Source organism: Lepisma saccharinum, chromosome 2 (assembly GCF_977018435.1).
Source record: "Lepisma saccharinum chromosome 2, izLepSacc3.1, whole genome shotgun sequence".
Taxonomy (NCBI): Eukaryota; Metazoa; Arthropoda; class Insecta; order Zygentoma; family Lepismatidae; genus Lepisma; species Lepisma saccharinum.
This window is the reverse complement of record NC_139230.1, coordinates 93473246-93495655: the sequence shown is the minus strand read 5'-3', so window position 1 is coordinate 93495655 and position 22410 is coordinate 93473246. Positions and strand designations below refer to the sequence as shown.

The window sequence follows — 22410 nt, the reverse complement described above, 5'->3', positions numbered from 1 at the left end:
AATACACCATAGAAATAGTATTATGCCAGCAGACACACTGCCAGGGTGAAGTCACTTAGCCGTTGCCTTCAGATAATTTATTTACAGGGTTCACACTGACTCCAAAGCCCTGGCAAGTGGAGGAGTCAGGAAAACAAGGCTAGGACTGAAGTCATTGGAAACAAATGATTTTAAAAAATTAAAATTTTCAAAACCTGGAAAAGTCAGGGGAATTAAATTATTTTTGCTTTGCAGAATTTGTAACCGGAAACACGTTTTGTTTTATCTTCCCAACAATCTTCCTTTTTGGTAATATTGCTTATAAAAAGGTTCTTTCATTTATTTTCAAAAATGTTCAACAAACGTGATTCATTTGATTAACTTACAAAGTTAAAGTGAAACTCTTACTTTTTAGCATGTGTGATGTTCATTGCGTTCAAACAAAAGTGGTATTTTGGAAGCAAGAAATCTAAATGTTTTACAACCACTACGCCAATGACCCCCTCACATCAGCATTTGCCATTTTAGAGAAAAGGAAGGTCAAATAACTTAATCCTAAATGTGCTATATAATCCCAAATTATACTGGCATAAATTTACACATCATAAAAGTCAACATTATTTATTTTCATAAAAGTAATACAAAGTATAAAAATAAGATCTCTAACATTCTAACATTCTTCCAACATTTTCCAAATTGCCCTCCAAACTACCTTAACCATAGCACTTTCCACAACAATAAGCTACACTGGCCCCATATTAAGTCATGTTAAGCTATAGAAAAACATAATTGTAATGCACATGTTCCTTCATTGAAATTTTTAAAAAATGTCATCACAGTTATACACGTCCTGTATTTATTTCAAACTAGTAACATATATCAATGTATACTCTGTACCGGGAATCTCTGGAGTGAGTGAACAAAAGCAAGTGTCTGCGTAAGTAGTAACCTGAGAGGGCCCGGCCAATGAACACGTGAGAGAGAACAGGATTGTGTGGAGGGGAAAGTGACTGCAGCTCCCAGCTGATTGTATCAGAGTGTACTGCTTCACTCCACCCTCCTCCTTCCCATTCTTCTGTGCAACCTTGCTCCAGAGATTTCCAGGATAGAGTATAGGAAACCCATAAAAAATGAAACAACATCTTTTACAACTAATGAGAGAATAGAATCAGTCAACTTAAAAAAAATGATGCAGGCATCATTTTGCTTATTATCACCATTGGCATCAACATTTTACAATTGCACAGTACAAAAAGAAAAGGAATGTTGTACAGCATGTTTATTAAAGCTACCCTTTGACAAATTATTGAAGAATTAATCAAATGAGAAACTTTAGGAATAAGTTCAAATATTCAGATTTCCAATTCAAATCCATTCTTATTTTATTATATACATTATCAGATCATAAACAAAATAAAATTCTATAAGTTATTATGATTTTCGTACATGTTAGTGTATTTTGTTTAAGATGATAACTTTTGTATTTTGGTATTTAATGCCACTGAATCAATACAATGAGAATGGATGTTGATTAAATAGATGGAAGAGTAAATGGAAGGAAAATTCATGCCCTAGGCAGGATTTGCCTGCGTGGAGTAAAGAAGATGTCATGTGATGTGGGTCAATTTTACAATCAACAAAATGGGTTCATCTCCTTGTGAAGCACTCGCAGGATATTAATGCTGAAGATGATGAGCAGGCATTATGGTAAAATATGACACTGATTTTTCTAGACTGGGAGAAAGCTTCAATTCAGCATAATCTGCCGAGGCAATTTGATTGCTATGTTTATAGCATGTGGCACGTGGTTAAGGAACCAATATCCTCTGCTCATGACAGCTGAAAGCTGTTTCCAATAGTAATTGTGTGCGTGTTTCATATGCATTCAAAAAAGGCATGCTGTACGTGGATGCAGTAATCAGCATGGTAAAACCATGGTTTTATCATTCTTTAGATAAGTATTATATAAAATGTGTTACAATTGTTTCCTTATATCTTCAATTTCTTTCATTAGTGTCAAAAAAAGAGTTGCCAAATACATAGGGAATGCAACACAAAAATAGCAATATATTTATTTATTCAATGTTTAATTATTATTAGTTTAGTATTGTATATCCTGTCATTATTCTTACACAATACGTTTAAGTATAATGATTTTTATATCTTTCAAATCACTGCAGTTACAGAGATATCAATGTTACACGTTCTAAATTGTTGAATCAAATGAACTACTAATACATCAACTATTATCCTGTTTTGTTATCAACCTAAACAAGGAACTATTATTCTGTTATTTCACATGCAGCAAGAATACACATGCTGAAAAACATCCCTTTGATATACATAAAACTATTACAGGGTTCATAGTTATCCATTTCATGAATAAAAATATATTATATTTAACATGACCATATTACTTCAAATAATTTCTAGCACCACAGATGAAAAAATTGCATCACTGGGAATTATATCACTTCTAAAAAGTTTTCTTCATTACGCATACATGGTACTATTACATAATCTTCAAATTGTTCAAGAACTACAGCAATTTAATATTTTCAAATAAACTAAGATCTACCCATGTACTAAAGCAATAGCATAAAATCAACCATAAAAACTAATATAAAAAATATTTATTATGTGTTGAAATAATAATTATGACCCCTTTACCAGGACAATGAAAAAGTATCTGTCCCTGCAACTGGCTTGAAAACAAAATGTGTAAACCATACTTTTACAATTTTGATCTAATCTGAGTAATTCTATCAGCAGCAAGCTTCTGCAATTGAGTTAACTTCAGTGCCAGGCCCATGTTGCCCTGGATTTTGATTTTTCCTTGGAAGAAAGCCTTTTGTGGGTTCAGTTTGCCAGTCATTAAATCCATGATGTCCTCATCGCTTACAATGAAAGTCACATCTGGTTTATCTGTAAGACACAAAGTAGAAAATTATAAACAACATGATGCATAATATTTTTCCTAACTATAGCAGCACACTGTGAGAAAAATAAGGAGGGGGAGCAAGCAAGCTCAGAAACAGAAAATAAATGAATAACCCTGTAATAGTTTTATATATATCAAAGGGATGTTTTTAAGCATGTGTATTCTTGCTGCATGAGAAATAACAAAATAATATTTATTTCTTTAGGTTGATAACAAAAGCAGGATAATAGTCAATGTATTAGTAGTTCATTTGATTCAACAATTTGGAATGTGTAAAATTTCAGATCATTCTCTTTCTCACATTACTGCTAATCAATGTAGGTTTAAAATCGAGAAAATCAATGCATGGACACAAACAATTATACATCTTGCAGTCACATGTAAGAGCATGATTTCCAACATATGTATTTAATAACATCCACTGTTCCATATTAGAAAATGCTTTTCAGGGCACCTGATGAAAGTACTTGAAGACTAGGAATATGATTTTTATGACCGAAATAGGCCAAATAAAAAAATCACTTGTGACCTAAGATTCCCATAAATAAATATGCCACAACTACAATATAAATTTCTGAATAGTAAATTCTGTTTCTCACATGCATTATTTTGTAGGAAGAACTATTTTATGTAAGAATGAAAAACAGGAGAGAAACAAGTAAAAAGCATGGAATTCAAAAGTGTAGGCAAATTTCTTTTATTCCAAATAACAATACAACATGCTGGGGTATTTTCGCACACTTCTAGTTAATTACCCTTGTGAGCATTGAGTTGCAATGTACAGTCATTCATGGACACTTCTGGGTTGTGACGATTCCATTGGAAGTTAATGGGAGTGTTACACAGAAGTGTCCACAACTGCACAATGACTAGTAGCAAATGCTAGAAATAATGAGGAGGAGGTTTTCTCATGATATCAGCCAGGTGATTTCCGGATAGGCTTCCACGAGTTAACATCAATCTCATCTTCAATCCCTGCAAGCCAAATCCAATGAGATGGTCGCCAATTATTCCGCACCATACACTGACACTCCACGGTCACTGTCGCTCTACCTGTCGAAGCCAACAAGGATTTTCTATGGATGAGTAATGCATGTTTTGTAGATTCACTCCCCTGTGATTTGTGAAACATGCTTCATTGGTAAACAGGTAGGACTCCAATGCATTCTCTGTTAATGCCCATTTATAGAAATTGACTCGATTCTGAAAGTCATTTTCATGTAATTCCTGATGCATCAACACATAAGGATGAAATCTGTGATGATGAAGTATGTGAATTACACTGCATCTAGCAATTTCACGTGAACTAATGTGTGGGTTTCTGGCAACAGCAGCTAACTGTTCACAGTGTGAACTTCACCTGCTTCTCCTGTGACAGGTTTGCGATGGACACGTTTGCATGTTGTTACAATTACCTGTTTCAGACAACTGTTTGAAGAGGTTTCCAAATGTGCAGCGTGATGGTTGATGTCTGTCCGGATACCTTTATGCATACAACCTGCATGTTTGTGTTGCATTTTTCCTACACTCGCCATAGGTCTCGGTCCTTTCAGAGTTTGAAAATACCATTTTCCCAGGAACAGTTCTGATGTACATACACTATCAAAGACGTCTGGTTAATCAATGTACTTTCCTAAGCACAACGCCTATGCAGAACAGCAACAAACACAAGTGATACATACAGCAGATGAAACACCTAACAAACAAACCAGTGTTTGTTACGACACAAGAATGAACAGTTAAAAGGGGAAACATGTTTCTTACAACACACAAATAAACTTCCAAGATCTTTGTTTCAAGCATCAAGTTCATGTTACAATTATTTAGGAAGTTATTGACATAACAAACACCATTCTTAATGTATTTTTTCCTACTTTCAATTGCGCTAAAAATTATATGGTATTTCCATTTTAAAAAACCTAAGTTTGTGTTGAAAATCATACTTCCTTAAGTGGTTGAATGTATGGTATCCACTAATTTCATGAGCCCCTTTCCAAAATTTTTGCCTGTGCAAGTAATTTTCCAATATTTACTGTTGTTCATGGAATATTTCCGGTAGTAATGTTAGGTTACTCACAAATTGCTGGAAAATTTGAAGTTGTCTGACTTCTGTTTTGCATGCCTGCATTGGTGTATTATTATTATTATTATCTAATTTGTATGTACAATAAATAAGAATTGTTGCGGTAAACCAGGTCAAATTTTCAGAATACACCACTGAGGGACATCACAGTGCATGGGCAAAATCATAAACGCAACTCTGCAGTGAAAATATTTACAAATCATAGTTATTTTCTAAATATGCCTCATATAATACACACACAGAAAAATTTCATATTATACCTTTCCCATTAAATTCAATTTTGCCATGTCCAGTTTTGGTATTTATAATCCAATAGGCTTCTGTGGCACCTGGTCCATTTCGTATTTTGAAACCATACACTCCTCTGACTTTTTCTATTAGATTATCAGGATCATGCTTCATTTCTTTCTCTAGTTCTCTGAAGAAGTAGGTAGCCTTAAATCCCTCTGGATCAGTGGCAGCAGCAGTCCAATGGAGCCCAATCTGAGACCTTGAAAAACAAATTTTTAATGAAGAACCTGATAATTCTAGTAAAATGAGAACAATATTTAAAGGAAATATGTTAATTAATATGTTTGTAAGTGGTGGTAAGACACTATAATCAGTAACTAATTCATGATTGTAAATTACAAGTATAACAGATGTAATGCATTACCCAGGGTAGTAGAAGGGCTATAAAGGGTGCCAAGAAGTCAATTCACAGTGGCAGGAAGGAGAGATGGCTTTAACAGTATTAACGTTGTTTTTTTGGTTGGTACTAAGGGCTAACTTAATTACATGTAGATCATTAAGAAAAAATTATAGCCGAGCTGGTACTGATACCAATGTATCAGTATTGACAGATACCAGTGGAAGGTATCAGTTGGAATTTATTTACCAATGCCAGCTGATATTTTTCTGGTATTTTGATCTTTCACTGGGTCTGCAAAAATGCTGCGCAACTCTTTAGTGAAGTCTAATTATCCTGGAAATTATGCAAAATTCAAATTTTCTTTCTATTTTGCACCAGATTTGTGTGAAAAACTGCATTTTGTGATCACATAACATGTATTTCAATATATCAATGTAATTCTTGAATATTTTAAAGCAAAACTTGATAAATTGTTGCTTATAATTGGGAGTGGAATACTTGCACACTAACATTGATCAATATTTTGAACAACTTATAATTATTACAACTATGAAGTGTTGTTATAGGTGGAAATCTGTAATATTGGCATTAGTATGGATATCAGAAGTGATCAGAATGCTAAGTTTTAAAAGTAGCTTCACTACAGCTACCGCTACTCTTCCTAAATGTAGCTTTGCTACAGCTACTTTTACCAAAAAGTAGCTCGCTACGTTACTCCTGTGCACTACTTGCTACTTCGCTACTTTTGCACTACTTCTGCATAGACTTAAAACAACCACATGGATATTCAAAGGAAGCCCCTAGTATGATAGTTGTACTTACTGGAAAATTGATTCTGTTATTTATTGTCATGATTCCCATCATTCGATAATTTTGAAAGAAGTGTTACTTCAGTTACTTATTTTTACTATAGTGTTTGAGAATAACGTAAGTGACATAGGAATTCAAATTTGACATACAAGTGTTTTACCCAAATTAATGATTACAACTCTACACAAATAAAAATTAGTAGGATTATTTATTTTTATATATAAACATATTTTTCTTGAGAATAAATATTTCATTTTTTAATAGACTGATATGAAGGCAGTATTTTGAATGAAAAATATATCTCACTATTTCAAGGATGTCGTGAACATGATGGACATCCAGACTTTCTGAATATCTACCTAGGTAGATGATAATAATATCTGATATCCATTGTTAAGATAAAATAATTAATCTATAACCGACATATGCTCTAAAAATTTATGTACAACAAATTTTAAAACAACACCATAGAAACATGACCCCTGCATGTTCTTGCATTCCTGCCTGTTCAATTTAAGGTAAAAAATGAGACACCCAAAGTTTGGAGGCCAGTGGGGAACTCAAACATGATCTACTATGATACGTTGCTGCTCTTTGGCTGTTTTGTCATCTGCCCTTTGAGAGTCAATTTTACAATGCCTACGGAGGGACAACGTTTGGGGCAGTTTTACCATATGTGGAGATTTAAATAATGAAATAATGGAAGAAGGTGCAACAATTGGAGGGTGAACTGTGTTTTGTAATGATCATATTTCGATATAAATATTTCTGCTGCGTGCTGCCTATGTGGAAGATTATTGAAATGAGGCCTTACACATGTGCCCATTCTCATTAAATCATATCAAAAATATTCCTGTCACTGACTACTTTTTTAAAAATTTATTGGAATTTATCATATGTATTAAAATTAACTATAACGTGTTGTGGAAAAGGAGAATAACATAAAAATGTGATACTTATCAAATTTATCTTCTTAGCCTTAAACAAAATGTTAGTTGGGGTGGGAGATGTTTGCTCAAACCTTGGCAATAGCTGGAGGATGCTTCTATGGTATAAATAAGAAACAAGTGGAGCGATGCCTTACGTAAGTTTTCCTGTTGTGAATGCTTCCCAGAAGACACAGTGGAAATTTTGTCACCTTGTAATCAAAGGGACCCACGTTCGATATCCGGTGGAGGAACATACAGGTTCGGATCCAGTTTCAATTAACTTATCTCTGCTTAAAGTGGACTCAAAACAAAAACTATGAAACATGTCTAGTTGGGAGGATGGGATCCTCCTGCTTCTCCATTCCCCACACTGCTTATCATTATTCATTCTTCCTCATTCTCACAATTAGCCAAAAGTGGCAGGAAGCTACTCTAGATGAAAGAATAAATAAATAAACCATTCATCCTCATTGTCATGATTAGGGAAAGTTACACAAAAGTGATGTAAAAGTAGGAAACAGACATAAATTTGGAAACTATACATTAACTAAAGAAAACTGTCATTTATGCAGGCAAGTCAATAACTTGTACGTACTTTTTACAATATCATAAAATATATTGAGTTAACTGATGTGTAAACGTGTTAAACGTATTATAATTTTAAAATTTGTGAACAAATATTTAGCACGAAAATAATTGTAATTGCAGAAAGTGTATGTTTATCATTCTTGTAACAATAATTTCTTGCTGGTGAGATCCTACATACTGACAATGATCAATGCTGTTAACCTACTGACCCATTGATTGCTGGCACTATTGCTTTGTCATTGTAGTAGAAAATGGATAGCTTGTTATTGCACTGCAAGATGTGTTTTACACAGTAATTAATGACATTTAGCTGTCTCTTACACCATGGATATCTGTCCACAGGATTTGTTCTGGGGGTGGTGCAAACAAGGTATTTTTTCCCAGGGGTGCCACAAACAAGGCAGGTTTCTCTCAAAATTAACAATGCAGCTCAAAAATACGTAGATATTGTAATGATAGAATCACTACATGATCCTTTTTTTTTTTGTATATTCAATATTATTTTTTCATTAGTGACAGCTATACTTCTTTTTTATGCAGTTTCAAATGTAACCTGTTGTAGGGCTGGCCTATGTGACGGTGAAAGCCAGCTTGTAGAAAGTGGTCAGTTTTAAAATCTTGTCCTTTCAAACAAAAAGGGGGTTTAAAAAATCCAGTTTACTGGCTTTTTTCAAATCGCCTATATAAGGGAACCTGTTGAGTAAAGGGGGTTGACATTTTTTACGTTCTTTTTGGGCAAGAGGGGAGACCTTGGATGGTTCTCCCAGTGCCGACAGAGTGGCTGTGGCTAGTCTTTAGGGCTAGCGGTGACGGTTCAACCATTTTCCATGGAAAAATAAAGGTAAGTCCATACAATTTCTTTGATACGTTTGGTGACAAGCCAACGTTTAGTTTCGGTCGACATTGCTATTGTTTTTCTTCTTAGAGAAGCATCTTTCAAGCCATGGAAGGGAGAGATTTTGTACTCGTATCCAAGTGGATTAAGGGACTCATTTATTTTCAAGTATACCTCTACACATTGGTGAAAATCAAGTACTTTGTTGAGAGAAATTATTAGTTTAAAATTGTAGATTCAACACTGTCAAGGTGTCCGGTTTTTTAGCTTTAATCTGGGATTAAAGGGGACATTGACAGAGTCAACAGCATCAACACAGTTATATCAGAATTTCAAGAATAGCGCATAATTAGTTGTTGTAATTTCAAACAAGTTTAGTCTCTTTTTGCGTGGCAATTATTGTTATAAACAAGAAAGAGTGGGAATTAGAGAAACATGCCATGTATAAAAGTGACAAGCTTGATACATTTTTGAACTAGTACTGCTGGTCTAGGTCAGTGTACAAACCTCTCTCATATACAGGGTGTTACTAAAGGTCGTTTACAACACTTGGGAGGTGATTCCTCACACGAAAACAAGCAATAAGTGTGAGTTCCATTTTTACGACTGAGGCTTCGTTTCCGAGATAGGAGCCTTGCAAAAGGTGACAAAGTGAACGTCACACCTAACTGGGATGAATACTATCACAGATAGAGAGGCGGTTCCAAGGGAATCATCAAGGAATCGTATGTGCTCAGTCCGGAAGTCACTATGAAAAGTTCACTGCACGCATGCGCAATGGAGTCCTCAAAGGAATTGGGGATTTCCAGCAAGAACAATGCATGGAAAAGGTATGTAACGCAGCAAGAAGGACCGTGACAATGAGAAATGCATTAAAGACAACACATCCCGACCTCAAACATCAAAACATGAGCACGGAACACAAAATCTGAAAAGTTGAGCACGATTGCATATCCCAGTTACACGCGAGGAATGAACGAATCATGTCATGTGGCATACGAGAGACACATTACTCCACCAGGAGGAGGGAAAGAAAGACACAATATCAGATGATTGCGACGTGTATTTTTACATGCAACAACTACGTAATATCCCCCCCCCCCACACACACACAACAAACAACAAATGCTACAATGTCTTACGCACAGACAGTGCGTGTCACTGTACACCAACTGAAGATGTCACTTTCACCACACAAAGGGGATGGGGAGCATACCAAGCGTGTTCTCACTCGGATTTGCGATAATCACAGATGGTTTTCAAAATGTCTGCCGTTCACTTCTACGCAGAGATGACAGCGACGAATCAAGGATTGTCGAGTACGAGCAAACAAGCCAGGTGTATCTGCTATTGTCGCGGCGGCGGCGACGTTGATGCAAGCAATGAGGTCCTCAGCTGATGTGACAGGTGTGTCATATACGAGGGTTTTCATTTCGCCCCAGAAGAAAAAATCGAGAGGGTTGAGCTCTGGCAACCTTGGTGGCCAAGGCACAGGCTCATCCCTACCAATGAACCTATTGCGAAACACGTCATGCAGGAAATGTCGTACATTACGATCGAAATGAGCTGGTGCCCCATCGTGTTGGTACCACATTTCTTGCCGCAGTGCCAAACGTACGGTCTCCAACAGTTCAGGCAGAACCTCACTAAGAAATGCATGATACGTGCAACCATTCAGGCAAACAGGGAGAATGTATGGTCCAATTAAATGATCATGTACTATCCCGCACCACACATTCACTGAAAACCTGTGCTGGTGATGGGCCACAAAAAGTGCATGTGGGTTGTCAAAGTCCCAGATATGACTGTTTTTACTATTGAAGACATCCATCCTGGTGAAAATGGCTTCATCTGTCCACAATACCTTTGCCCCGAAGTGAGGGTTTGTGTCCAGCTGATGCAACAACCATTGGCAAAACTCCATATGAGGGCGAAAGTCACGAGGTAACACTTCTTGTACTTTCTGCAGTTTAAAAGGGTGCATTCCTTCCTCTGACAACACTCGCCAAACATTCACATGAGACATGTTTCGTGCCCGAGCGAGCACAAGCGTACTGGTGCCAAGATGTTCTGTGACTGCTGTTAACACATCTTCTGCAAACTGACGTGTGTTTACACTTCGGGGTCTTCCAACTTCTTGCCGCGGTGGTAACACTGACCCTGTTTCACGGAGTCGACTGTCCACCACCTGAAAGAAGGCGTGAGACGGTAATTGTCTATGTGGAAAGCATTCTCCATAAAGACGCCTTGCCTCACGGCTATTACCACATGCCTCCCCATACATGAGATGCATGTCTGCTAGCTGCTGGGTCGTATAGGCAGCCATCTGTGTAATAGGGAGCCGGAACTGCAAAGTATAGTTTTTGTTTAACACTGGCACAATGCACAAATTGGCTGTATCACCGTACGAACACCACAGACCAATTGTTGCGATACTTGACTTGCCCATTCCACCACATCAACTTATTTCAATACAACATACTGGTACTCTTCAATGTGTATGACAACCTAGAGCAAACTGCTGAACATATCCCAGCACCTGCAACACGACTGGGATGACTGCCGGAGAGAACCAACCCTTCGAGCTCCTCTCGCGGGTACAGCAGTCATGAAGGTCAAACATAGACTACGAAAGCCAGACTTGCCTGCGCAGTGCTTCCAAAACTGGTCTCTTTTACGTCACAGTGATCGCGTGTGAACATTCTTGGTATTGCTCCCCATCCCCTTTGTGTGGTGAAAGTGACATCTTCAGTTGGTGTACAGTGACACGCACTGTCTGTGCGTAAGACATTGTAGCATTTGTTGTTTGTTGTGTGTGTGTGTGAAGGGGGGGATATTATGTAGTTGTCGCATGTAAAAATACACGTTGTCACAATCATCTGATATTCTGCTTTTCTTTCCCTCCTCCTGGTGGAGTAATATGTCTCTCGTATGCCACATGACATGATTCGTTCATTCCTCGCATGTATCTGGGGTATGCAACTGTGCTCAACTTTTTGGATTTTGTGTTCCGTGCTCATGTTTTGATGTTTGAGGTCGGGATGTGTTGTCTTTAACACATTTCTCATTGTCACGGTCCTTCTTGCTGTGTTACATACCCTTTCCATGCATTGTTCTTGCTGGAAATCCCCAATTGATTTGAGGACTCCATTGCGCATGCGTGCAGTGAACTTTTCATCGTGACTTCCGGACTGAGCACATACGATTCCTTGATGATTCCCTTGGAACCGCCTCTCTATCTGTGATAGTATTCATCCCAGTTAGGTGTGACGTTCACTTTGTCGCCTTTTGCGAGGTTCCTATCTCGGAAACGAAGCCTCAGTCGTAAAAATGGAACTCACACTTATTGCTTGTTTTCGTGTGAGGAATCACCTCCCAAGCATTGTAAACGACCTTTAGAAACACCCTGTATATATACTTCAGATGAGAATTTCAGTGTTTTAATTAAAGAGGATCAACTCATGTTTTATGTGGGGCTTATTTCTTACATAATTCTTTATATATATTTAATCCAAGAAATAAATAATAGGTTTCTTTATATATTTCTAAACTGAACGGTTGAGCTATCATTCAAAGATAAAATAACTTTCCCTAATATCCATGGTAAAGAATATGGTAGATATTCAATGTATTTTAATTCGATTGAAGCATTTTCATTAGTTATTAAAAGTGTAAAGCGTCTTATTTGTCTGGGAAGTAACAAATATAAGTAACAGGTTGAGCCAAGGCAGGTTACTCTCTACTGAAGGGCAAGTAAAGCATAACAATGTTAGCCAGAATATATTCATTATTCATATATGTCCGTTAGAATCTGGATATTAGAATTATTCTAAATTACATGGATACCTATAATCTGTGATATCAAGATATTTATAATTTAGATTATCCGTATTTCCATGTAATAGACTTTGTCCTTATGAACCTCCTGCAAAAGTAAGCATTATTGTGCATTTTTTTGACTATGTTGCCACGGTGGCTCAGACGGTAACGCGTCTGACTACCATGCTCAAGGTCCCGGGTTCGATCCCCGGCCGGTTCAAATCCGGGAACTTTTCTAACGGTGGAAGCGGCCCCGGCGCCCACCCAGCGTCGAATAACATGGGTACCTGGGGGAAACCCTGGGGGGTAAAGGCGGTCAAGGGCGTGATGCTGATCACATCACCCCCACTCACGACCGGATCAAGAAAGTGTGGGGCGTTACCCCCACACCCCCTATACGCCTTCATGGCGTGGTGCTATGCACAGGGGAACACTTTACCTTTACTTTTTTTTTTTTACCTTTATGTTGCCACATTAAAAATTTACCTCTAAGAAGAAATGTAGCTGTAGCGAAAATTTCCAGATTTACCTTTGAATGCTTGTATACCAGAAGTATCCAAGAAATAATTCCATACATTATTTCAAGCTGAAGATCAAAATCAATCTTGTGTACTTGCAGTACAGTGACAGTGTTTCCATTTTTTCATAAAGAGTTTCTCGTGTTAAGAATAAATTCTAATGCATAAAATTATTGATTAACCTCTAACACCAGCTGGGACCTATCTTATTCCAGCCATATTCATGATGGCCTGGACCTAAAAAGTCCCAGTAACACGTGACTTATATACTCATGTAATTTCTTCAAAAATACTCTTGATATTTCATTCCTGATCTTGATGCATTTACCCATATGCACACAGAGATTGATTGATTGGTTGATTTGCTTTATTTTACTTTGCTTTTTCTGCAACTTTTGGCTAATTTGCGAAGATTGGGATGGAGTGATGATATGATGAAATTGATGAATGGCCACTCGCAACCGGCCTGGCTGGGATTCGAACCTGGACCCCATGGCATCATAGTTCGATGTGCTAACCACTCCACCACGGGGGCAGCCATATGCATATGAATGTATGACACACTTGAACTACAATGTAATATAAGTATTGTATGTAAACTCTATAAAAGGAAAATAATTTTAATCCATTAACGCTCAGCATCCACATTTCAGGACACTTGGTGTCTTCTTTTGACATCACTTTTACATCATTTTTGCTCTGTTATCTTAACTGGACCATTCTTTAAAATAATAAATTTTAATTATGAAATGTTAAACCTCTTAAGTGCAAAAACAACTGAGTTTACAAAGGTCAACACAAAAATATTTGAATTGTGTTTTCTATTATTACAATGGTCCGCCATCTTAGGCGAGGTGTCTAGACCCTTATGCCACATGAAAACCTAATCATCAAACCTCAATCTTCATAATTACCCAAATTAAAAAAAAAATCATTTCAAACTGGATTTCACGTGACCACCATCCACTAGCGAGCGATGCACAGTTTGGAGTAACACAGTGCAGATTACTTACAAATTTTGATTATCTATGCAAAGGAAATATTTAAAATTACCATGCTTCGAATTCGGAAAAATTATATTGACCAACCTACTTTTGAACGATCCTGTACTGTACCACAATATTACTCACTCAATACTTTCATGACATGGCTAGAAAGGGAGCATCTTTAAAAAGTCACTTGCATAGCCCACAATGATTGTTTAAAAAACTCTTGTATTTTCAACAACGATAGATACGATCATGGAAGATTAATTTCATCCAGCATAGTTCACCACTTAGCCACTCGATGTCTCTGTTGAAAAATTGCCTCAGGCTAACGGGGAGGGAGACTTTGCATGGGTGTTTGAATTTTCTACATGGCAGGATTTCCTCCCCTAGTCAGCTAAGGGGATGTCAGTGCTTGTATTGCCTCTTTCCCCCACAAGAAAGCAGAAAGACCAGGAAATCGAGTTTCCACAGGATGTTGAGTTAGGCCTATTCTGAATATATACATTTTCAGAGTTTGTGTATGTTTGGGTGTAGACAGATTTACAATTACAGGAAGCAGAGCATATTTACAGTAAATTGGAATTTTTATGCAAATGACAATTTTAGATTGTTCACTCACAAGATAGGATAAAGTTACAGCATTGCATTTAATTTTAAAAATTGAGATTCAGGTGCACTTTGACATGGAATGCCCCACCTGTGTTATTTTAGCGTATTTTCTGAAGGATTGTATTGGATTGGTGTTTTAAGTCCACTTTATGCACATTAAGGCTAATTGGGACTGGACCTACAGTTTAAAGTGGGATCTGAACCACTTGTGCTTCCACCGGGTATTGAACCCGGGACCCCTTGATTACAAGGCGACGACGCTACCACTGCACCATCGGGGAAGCCCTGTATTTTCTGAAGGAAAAATGCACTATTGAGGAGAGCCTTACGGTGACATCTGAGCTTCAGGATATGCAATATGCATCAATCTCGATATCTAGAACATGAAAATGTTTGTTGTTCAAAATGTTCTCAGGACGTTATAAGTATATTATTAACGAACATTTATTTTTCCCTCAGGCCTGTCCGTTATTGAGAAGTTTTACTGTATTATTATTATTCTATTATATTTTGTGATATTAGCACTATTAGTGAAAATGAAAGAAAGGAAAGTTGATAGCAGACAATTCAAACCTGTGGTGCAACAGCCCATGAGGCTCAGGGCCTGACTACCGACTACCAGCCTCTCTTGCACCTGATGAGGTGAGAGATCATCAAACCAGTTACAGGGTGACATGTGGTCAGCACGACAAACCTCCAGTCGTTGTTGTAGTTTCCATGACCGGGTTACGCTACCCAGTCGTAGTTCCCCAATTTCTTCAAGATGGTGGGTGGCCACTGGTCCCATACACTGGCCAAAATGTATAGATTGTTTCATGCCAGTATTTGAACCCAGTATTTTAGGCATAAAGTAAATTTGTGTAAACTAAATTTCTAACCTATGTCTTATGTTCATTATTGCACAATACATTGCGTAACATACTGGTAATGTGCTGATTACTCACAATTAAATACGAACTAAAGGTTAAAAGATTAAAAATCAGTAACTTACGTGTGTGAGCATGAGATTGTTTCGAAGGTTATACTACCTCCTTCTTCAGTTGAAACTATGTTTTCAGACACCTGACATGGTGCCTCGTTGAGAAAGTGATGGTTGAGGATTTAGGTTAAAATGGTATAGGAAAGACACTTTCTATAAAAAAGAATGTAAAATACACATACTAAAACCGCGCAATACTCTATAAAAACAAAAGAACGTTCAAAGCTAATGAAGGCGAACTGCCGATCGGTGCTCGGGGTAGGCGAATGCACGGTGTCAGCTCTTACCTGGAGAAGGAAAACTCCTCCCCCCAGTCTTTCCTCAACTGGGGCTCGTTAGTCACCAATCCAAGGTGAATTCAACTTCCACCTCGGTGGCTTTCCTAACCTCAGGGGTAACATGGAAGCCCATCTCGTCTCTACTCCCGGCGACTTTATCCCATTTTTTAAAAAAAGTTTATCCAGCAGTCTTCCAAATTCCCATCATCCCTATTGAGTTTATTCCTATTATCCGCGCATATATAGGCTGCCTCATACACATTCCTGTCCAATTTATTGTTAATCTTCCTAATGACTTCTCTTTTGGCGATCTTATGCCGGTTAACTAATACGTGTTCACACAAATCTGTCTTGGGTATACCCTCCTTTACATCTTTATCATGCTCGCCCCACCTAATTTGCATACTCCTCCCCGTCTATCCCACGTATTCCTTTCCGCATTCACATACTATCCTGTACACTCCCTTTTGCTCTTCAGGGTTATCGCGCCTATCTCCCCTCCCTTTCTTATAAGACATGAAGTGTTTTTCAATGCTCGGAGGTGCTCTCACACCACATTTTATCCCGTATCCCCTTACGGATTTTTCAATTTTCTCAGAAACACCCTTAAAATATGGAATCCCGACAAAATACGTGTTCTTTTCACCGTTTCCTACCTCCGTTTTATCTTCATCTTCATCTTTTGTGATAGTTCTTGTCTAACAATCTTTTTTGCTTTCCTAGCTACTTTTTCCATGTCGCGGATTGTATATCCATTCTTTATACCCACCTTCTTTATCCATTCTTCTTCTTTTTCTTTCTCTTTTTCGTCACTGCACAGCCTTTCAGCGCGAATGAAAAAGTTAAGAAAAACATTTAACTTAGTCATATTCAAATGTTGGGATCTCTTATGGAGGTACAGCTCACCAGCCAACGGTTTATGGAAGACCCCGATTACAATCCGTTGTCCGGTTTTGGTAAGGCATATGTCTAGAAAGTGAATCTTTCCATTGGCCAGATCTTCTCTGGTAAAACCAATTCTGGGATCTTGCTTGCCCAATTGGGTGAAAATGCTATCAAGTTTGGTTTCATTCCCTATGATGACGATGTCATCTATTGGGTTGGCAACTAAGTTCCCGCCATTTTTCTTAATTGGAAAAATCTCTATGACATTAAATACGTTTGGCACGAAGGTGTACATCATGCGAAAGAGAATATATTGTTCTACCTAAATTTATGTTTCTTTGTTACTAAGACACATTTTTTTGTTATTTACAGATCATTAAAATGAAATGTCAAGTTGAGAAGAATGAGCATTTTCGACACCTCCTCCTTTTTGCCTTTAATCAAGGTTCTAAGGCTGCAGAAGCTGCTTGCAACATTTGTGCTGCGTATGGAGTGGGTGCTATAGCTGAAAGAACCCCCGTGATTGGTGTGCGAAGTTCAAAAAAGGAAATTTTGATCTCAAAGATGCATCTCGTTCTGGCCGTCCAATTGAGTTCGTTGAAGAGCGTTGAACCACCTGTTGCATGAAAATCTGCGTCAAACAAGGGAACTGGCAGAGACAATGGGTTGCTCCCACACTACTGTAGAGAAGCATCTTCACTCGATGGGAAAGGTTCAGAAGTGTGGAGCATGGGTGCCTCACACTTTAAGTGTCACCAACAAAAATCAACGAGCCACAATCTCCGCTGGTTTGCTTGCTCGGCACCGTGCAACCCATGGACACAAGGAATGATTTCTTCACCGAATCGTTACTGGCAATGAAAAATGGTGCCTTTACATGAATATGAAGCGGCGTAAGGAATGGCTGAGCCCCGGGAAACAAGTGAGCCCACGTGCGAAACAGGAACTTCATCCACGTAAAACGATGTTTTGCGTATGGTGGGACTGGGAAGGGATTCTCCATTTCGAATTGCTTGAAAGGAACCAAACGATCAACGCGGAACTCTATGTGCAACAAATGGAACGACTCAACACGGCTATTCAAGAGAAAAGACCGAATCGGCAGCATGGTGTTCTTTTGCTGCACGACAACGCCCACCCTCATATCGCCAATATGACCAAGCTCATTGATGGGAAGTGCTGCCACACCCACCATACTCTCCAGATTTGGCACCAACGGATTTTCACCTCTTTCGATCTCTTTCAAATGCTATGCGGGGAGTTTCGTTCAATACTGATGCAGAATTGAGAGCTTGGTTGGATGACTTTTTCGAGTCTAAACCACGTGATTTCTACCGACGAGGTATTGAAAACCTTGTTGAACGTTGGCAAAATGTTGTAAACAACACAGGAGAATACATTATTGATTAACTACTTGTATCTGTTTATTGAAAACTAACCTTTTAACACCTTCCTTAAAAAATGGCGTCGAACCTAGTTGCCAACCCAATACGTATCTTCCATAGTATTTTACCCCTCCCCCGACATGCTCCAGGGTGGCTTTTTTGACATAGTGCATGAAGATGTTGGCCACGAGGCCGGAAATGGGGTTACCCATGGCCAACTCTTCTTTTTTTTGGAAGATTTTATCATTAACGTAGAAGTAATTGTACCCTGTAATGAGAAAAAACCACCTGACATATTCCCAGGCGACCAAGATTTCAACATTTTGGTCTATTACCCATCTATACAAGCAATCCCCGGCTTTGTCCCGGAGGACACTGGGATACAGATTAATAACATCGAAACTACAGATTGTGTCTCGTTCACCTATGGTAAGTTTTTCAATGGTTTCTTTGACCATAAGAGAGTTTTTGATACTAAACTGAGTGTCCATATTAATTTTCCCCATCCTCTTAATCATTTCTTTAGCTAGACCATAACCTGGATGTGTATACATGGGGCTGATGGGTCTGAGGGGTATCCCTTCCTTATGGGTCTTTGGTATCCCAAAGTCCATGGGAATATTCCCTTCTTTAACATTCTTAAGTAGTTTCTTTTTATCTCTGCACTTCACAAAGTAAAACTGGTTTCAATGCCTTAAAAAACTTTAAAAATTAGTTAACCGGCATAAGATCGCCAAAAGAGAAGTCATTAGGAAGATTAACAATAAATTGGACAGGAATGTGTATGAGGCAGCCTATATATGCGCGGATAATAGGAATAAACTCAATAGGGATGAGGGAATTTGGAAGACTGCTGGATAAACTTTTTTTAAAAAATGGGATAAAGCCGCCGGGAGTAGAGACGAGATGGGCTTCCATGTTACCCCTGAGGTTAGGAAAGCCACCGAGGTGGAAGTTGAATTCACCTTGGATTGGTGACTAACGAGCCCCAGTTGAGGAAAGACTGGGGGGAGGAGTTTTCCTTCTCCAGGTAAGAGCTGACACCGTGCATTCGCCTACCCCGAGCACCGATCGGCAGTTCGCCTTCATTAGCTTTGAACGATCTTTTGTTTTTATAGAGTATTGCGCAGTTTTAGTATGTGTATTTTACATTCTTTTTTATAGAAAGTGTCTTTCCTATACCATTTTAACCTAAATCCTCAACCATCACTTTCTCAACGAGGCACCATGTCAGGTGTCTGAAAACATAGTTTCAACCTGAAGAAGGAGGTAGTATAACCTTCGAAACGTAGTTCGAAAAATCTCATGCTCACACACGTAAGTTACTGATTTTTAATCTTTTAACCTTTAGTTTGTATAAATTGCGTATTTTGGTATCTACAAACATATTATTATTTTGCTCTCATAAGTGCCTAGTGTATGTAATCTTTATGGTACAGGTGTTTTCCGCTACTTGGAGTATAATACTTATATTTGATTTGTGTTTATACATTATTTTATACATAAAAAGTAAAGTTCAATAAGAAAAAAAGACATAAATGTTAAAAAAAAATAATGTGGGCACTAATGGGTTATGCTTTTATCTCAACATAAGATTTAGCACAATCAACATAAGATTTCACCTCACAATTCCTACGTGTCAAAGCCAACATTTTACAGTTAATACCACAGACTGACAATGGATATAATTTATGCTGGAAAGCATTTCCTATCATAAAATATTGTCCATAACTATATCAAGTGGTGATTTCCAGCACTTTCTAAGAACGAGTGTAGAATTTGTGCCACATCAGGCTATGTGACAATCACAATGAATACCAGTGTGAATACACACAACAGTTTATTTTCTTCTTATGATAGTGACATCAACAGATCTTATGTGCCCACTACAGATAGCACTTCGAGTGAATCGGGCAAGCATGCAGTGTTATGATATCCAATTAAGGAATGTGGTACAAAAAGTAATACTGTTGTTATTCACATAGGCGAGTCTGGCACAAATGACTTTATCCCATGGGTAGTGAGTGATGAAGGTCATGAGGAAGCTTACTGAATCCAAATTGAAGGTATCATGGTTTCGGTTTTGTACACAGCACATCGTTATGACAAGGCCAAGTTGAAGGCAGTAATGTTGTTTTACACATTGCAAGATGTCGACCACATGGTGTTGGACTTGCATAAGAAAGTGAAAGGTCACCCAAACAACAGTTTTCACTCTGATGTGGAATTATTGTATCCAACTGATCATTCCATAAGAAGGAAGAAAGATGCCATTCATCACCAGATGTAGTTTTACCGAGACTTGCAAGTTGTTTGGGTAGCAAATGATGAATCAGAATGAAATAGTTTCAGCAACTTTATTTGCCAGTGTCATGTTTTCTTTTAAATAAACTGAACAGTAATATTTCCCAATTCATCACATGTTAAATGTTTATATTTTTAATTCCATTCATTGTCTACTTTCTCTGCATTACACAATGCATAATAGAAGCTGTATTGTCACTGACAAAATGAATTTGAGCATGATGCTTATTTTTTCTACTCACAGTGTCCATGTTACTTAAAAGCGCCAGAAAAACAAATTTCCTTTTGTGTGAGTAAATTACTTTTTTGAGTATAACAAATATTTTTGCTTGTGTGTAAGTAACACAAGGTCATATGGGCATTGTTGAACAAAGTTTTGAGAGGAATATTGTATGGCAACATTTTTGGTTTTGTCCTCAACTTAGGTCCACTTTTCCATGAAATGCATTACATGGCACATAGGCTATAAATATTAGATTGGTAAAATTAAGGTAAATTTACCAATAAACCAACATATCATACCGAAAGAGTGCAGAATAATGATTAGTCTTTTCAATTTTTTCTTCTGAGAATGAGCAGAAAATTTTCAGTAAGTTACTTGAAATCCAAAATTAATAGTTTGAGAATTAACAATGTGATGGGAGTCCTTACTGAAGCTTATCATATATCATAACACTCTTTAACTTAAAATACAAATCTAAGTTGGATTGATTTCTTACCTTACAGCACCTGGAAATCCTAATTTGTAGAGAGCTACAACCACGGCTCCACCCAGACCTATATTGTGCTGCAAAGCTAACTTGGCATTTGTTACTTGTCTCTTGCCAGCCATACCTCGCAGCTGCCAGCACAATTCAGTACACTGTGCCAAACCTAAAAGTAAAACATAACACTTTATTACAAAACAGCATTTGCATAAGAAAATGTATTTATCTAGAAAAGTATCATTTATATGCAAGATACAATCAGCAATAATTCTCAAAAGTTACTACAAACAATTATATGTTAAAAATCAACAAGAACAATATATGAGTCTCATTAACATTGAACCTTATAAACAGCCATCGGCTGAAGGGCTTCACAGGAACACCCAACCGAAATCGCAGTAAATTAGGGCTGAGCCGATACCACTTTGAACCGATACCAATGCAAATACTCTCACCCTTCCCACCAATATCGATGCTGATACCGATACTTGTATAATTCCAGTTTAAAAATAACAAAGGCTAGTTACCGAGTCATAATAACTCATCACATTCCATTCCATTAATGACATTAAATAATTCCAAATTATTCTCACGTAGCATCATAACACATTAAAATGTCTTGCGACATTTGGCAAGTTTTTCTAGTTTTCTTTTTTTATGTGAACTTTTCTCTTAGACACAGAAAGAAGTTTCTGAAATGTTGCAAGACTTTTCAAAGTGTTACAGTTACACCAAAAATCAGTGGATTGTGTTTCTTCTTCAATTTCATGTAAACACTATTTGTTCTTACCATTTGGTTTAATAGGAGAAGAAGAAAAGAGATAGTTATTAAAATAAAGATCTGGCCGGTTCTCTCTATGCCCTGCTCTCTCATATTCTCTGTCATTTGCAATAAAAACCAGTCACTAAGGTATAAAATACTCCCTACACAGAAGGGAAGAACACAAGAAGACTTTGTCGAATCCCCTCCTTCCCTGCTTAAAAATAGATAAAACAAAACAAACTCCACAGCGACCTTAATCCGTTTTTCCCAAGAACTCGGCAATCATCTTGTGTGGAAATAGCCCAGCATGATAGTAATGCTCATTTTAGAATAGTCCACCCTTCATTACCCCATGAGTTTGCGACCAGGAATTGGAAA

The 22410-nt window shown here is 37.6% G+C and overlaps 1 protein-coding gene across 1 annotated transcript in view; it reads right to left on the bottom strand.

The window, feature by feature from the left end:
• Positions 1 to 584: 584 nt before the first annotated feature.
• Positions 585 to 22410, bottom strand: part of LOC145984097 (sterol carrier protein 2-like) — a 128896-nt gene continuing 107070 nt past the window's right edge. Inside the window, exons 7-9 of the mRNA XM_083117507.1 lie at positions 21282 to 21435; positions 5264 to 5493; positions 585 to 2904 (exon numbers count right to left, since the gene is read on the bottom strand). Coding sequence (XP_082973633.1) covers positions 2714 to 2904; positions 5264 to 5493; positions 21282 to 21435 — 575 coding nt within the window. The 3' untranslated portion in view covers positions 585 to 2713. The remainder of the gene's footprint in view (positions 2905 to 5263; positions 5494 to 21281; positions 21436 to 22410) is intronic.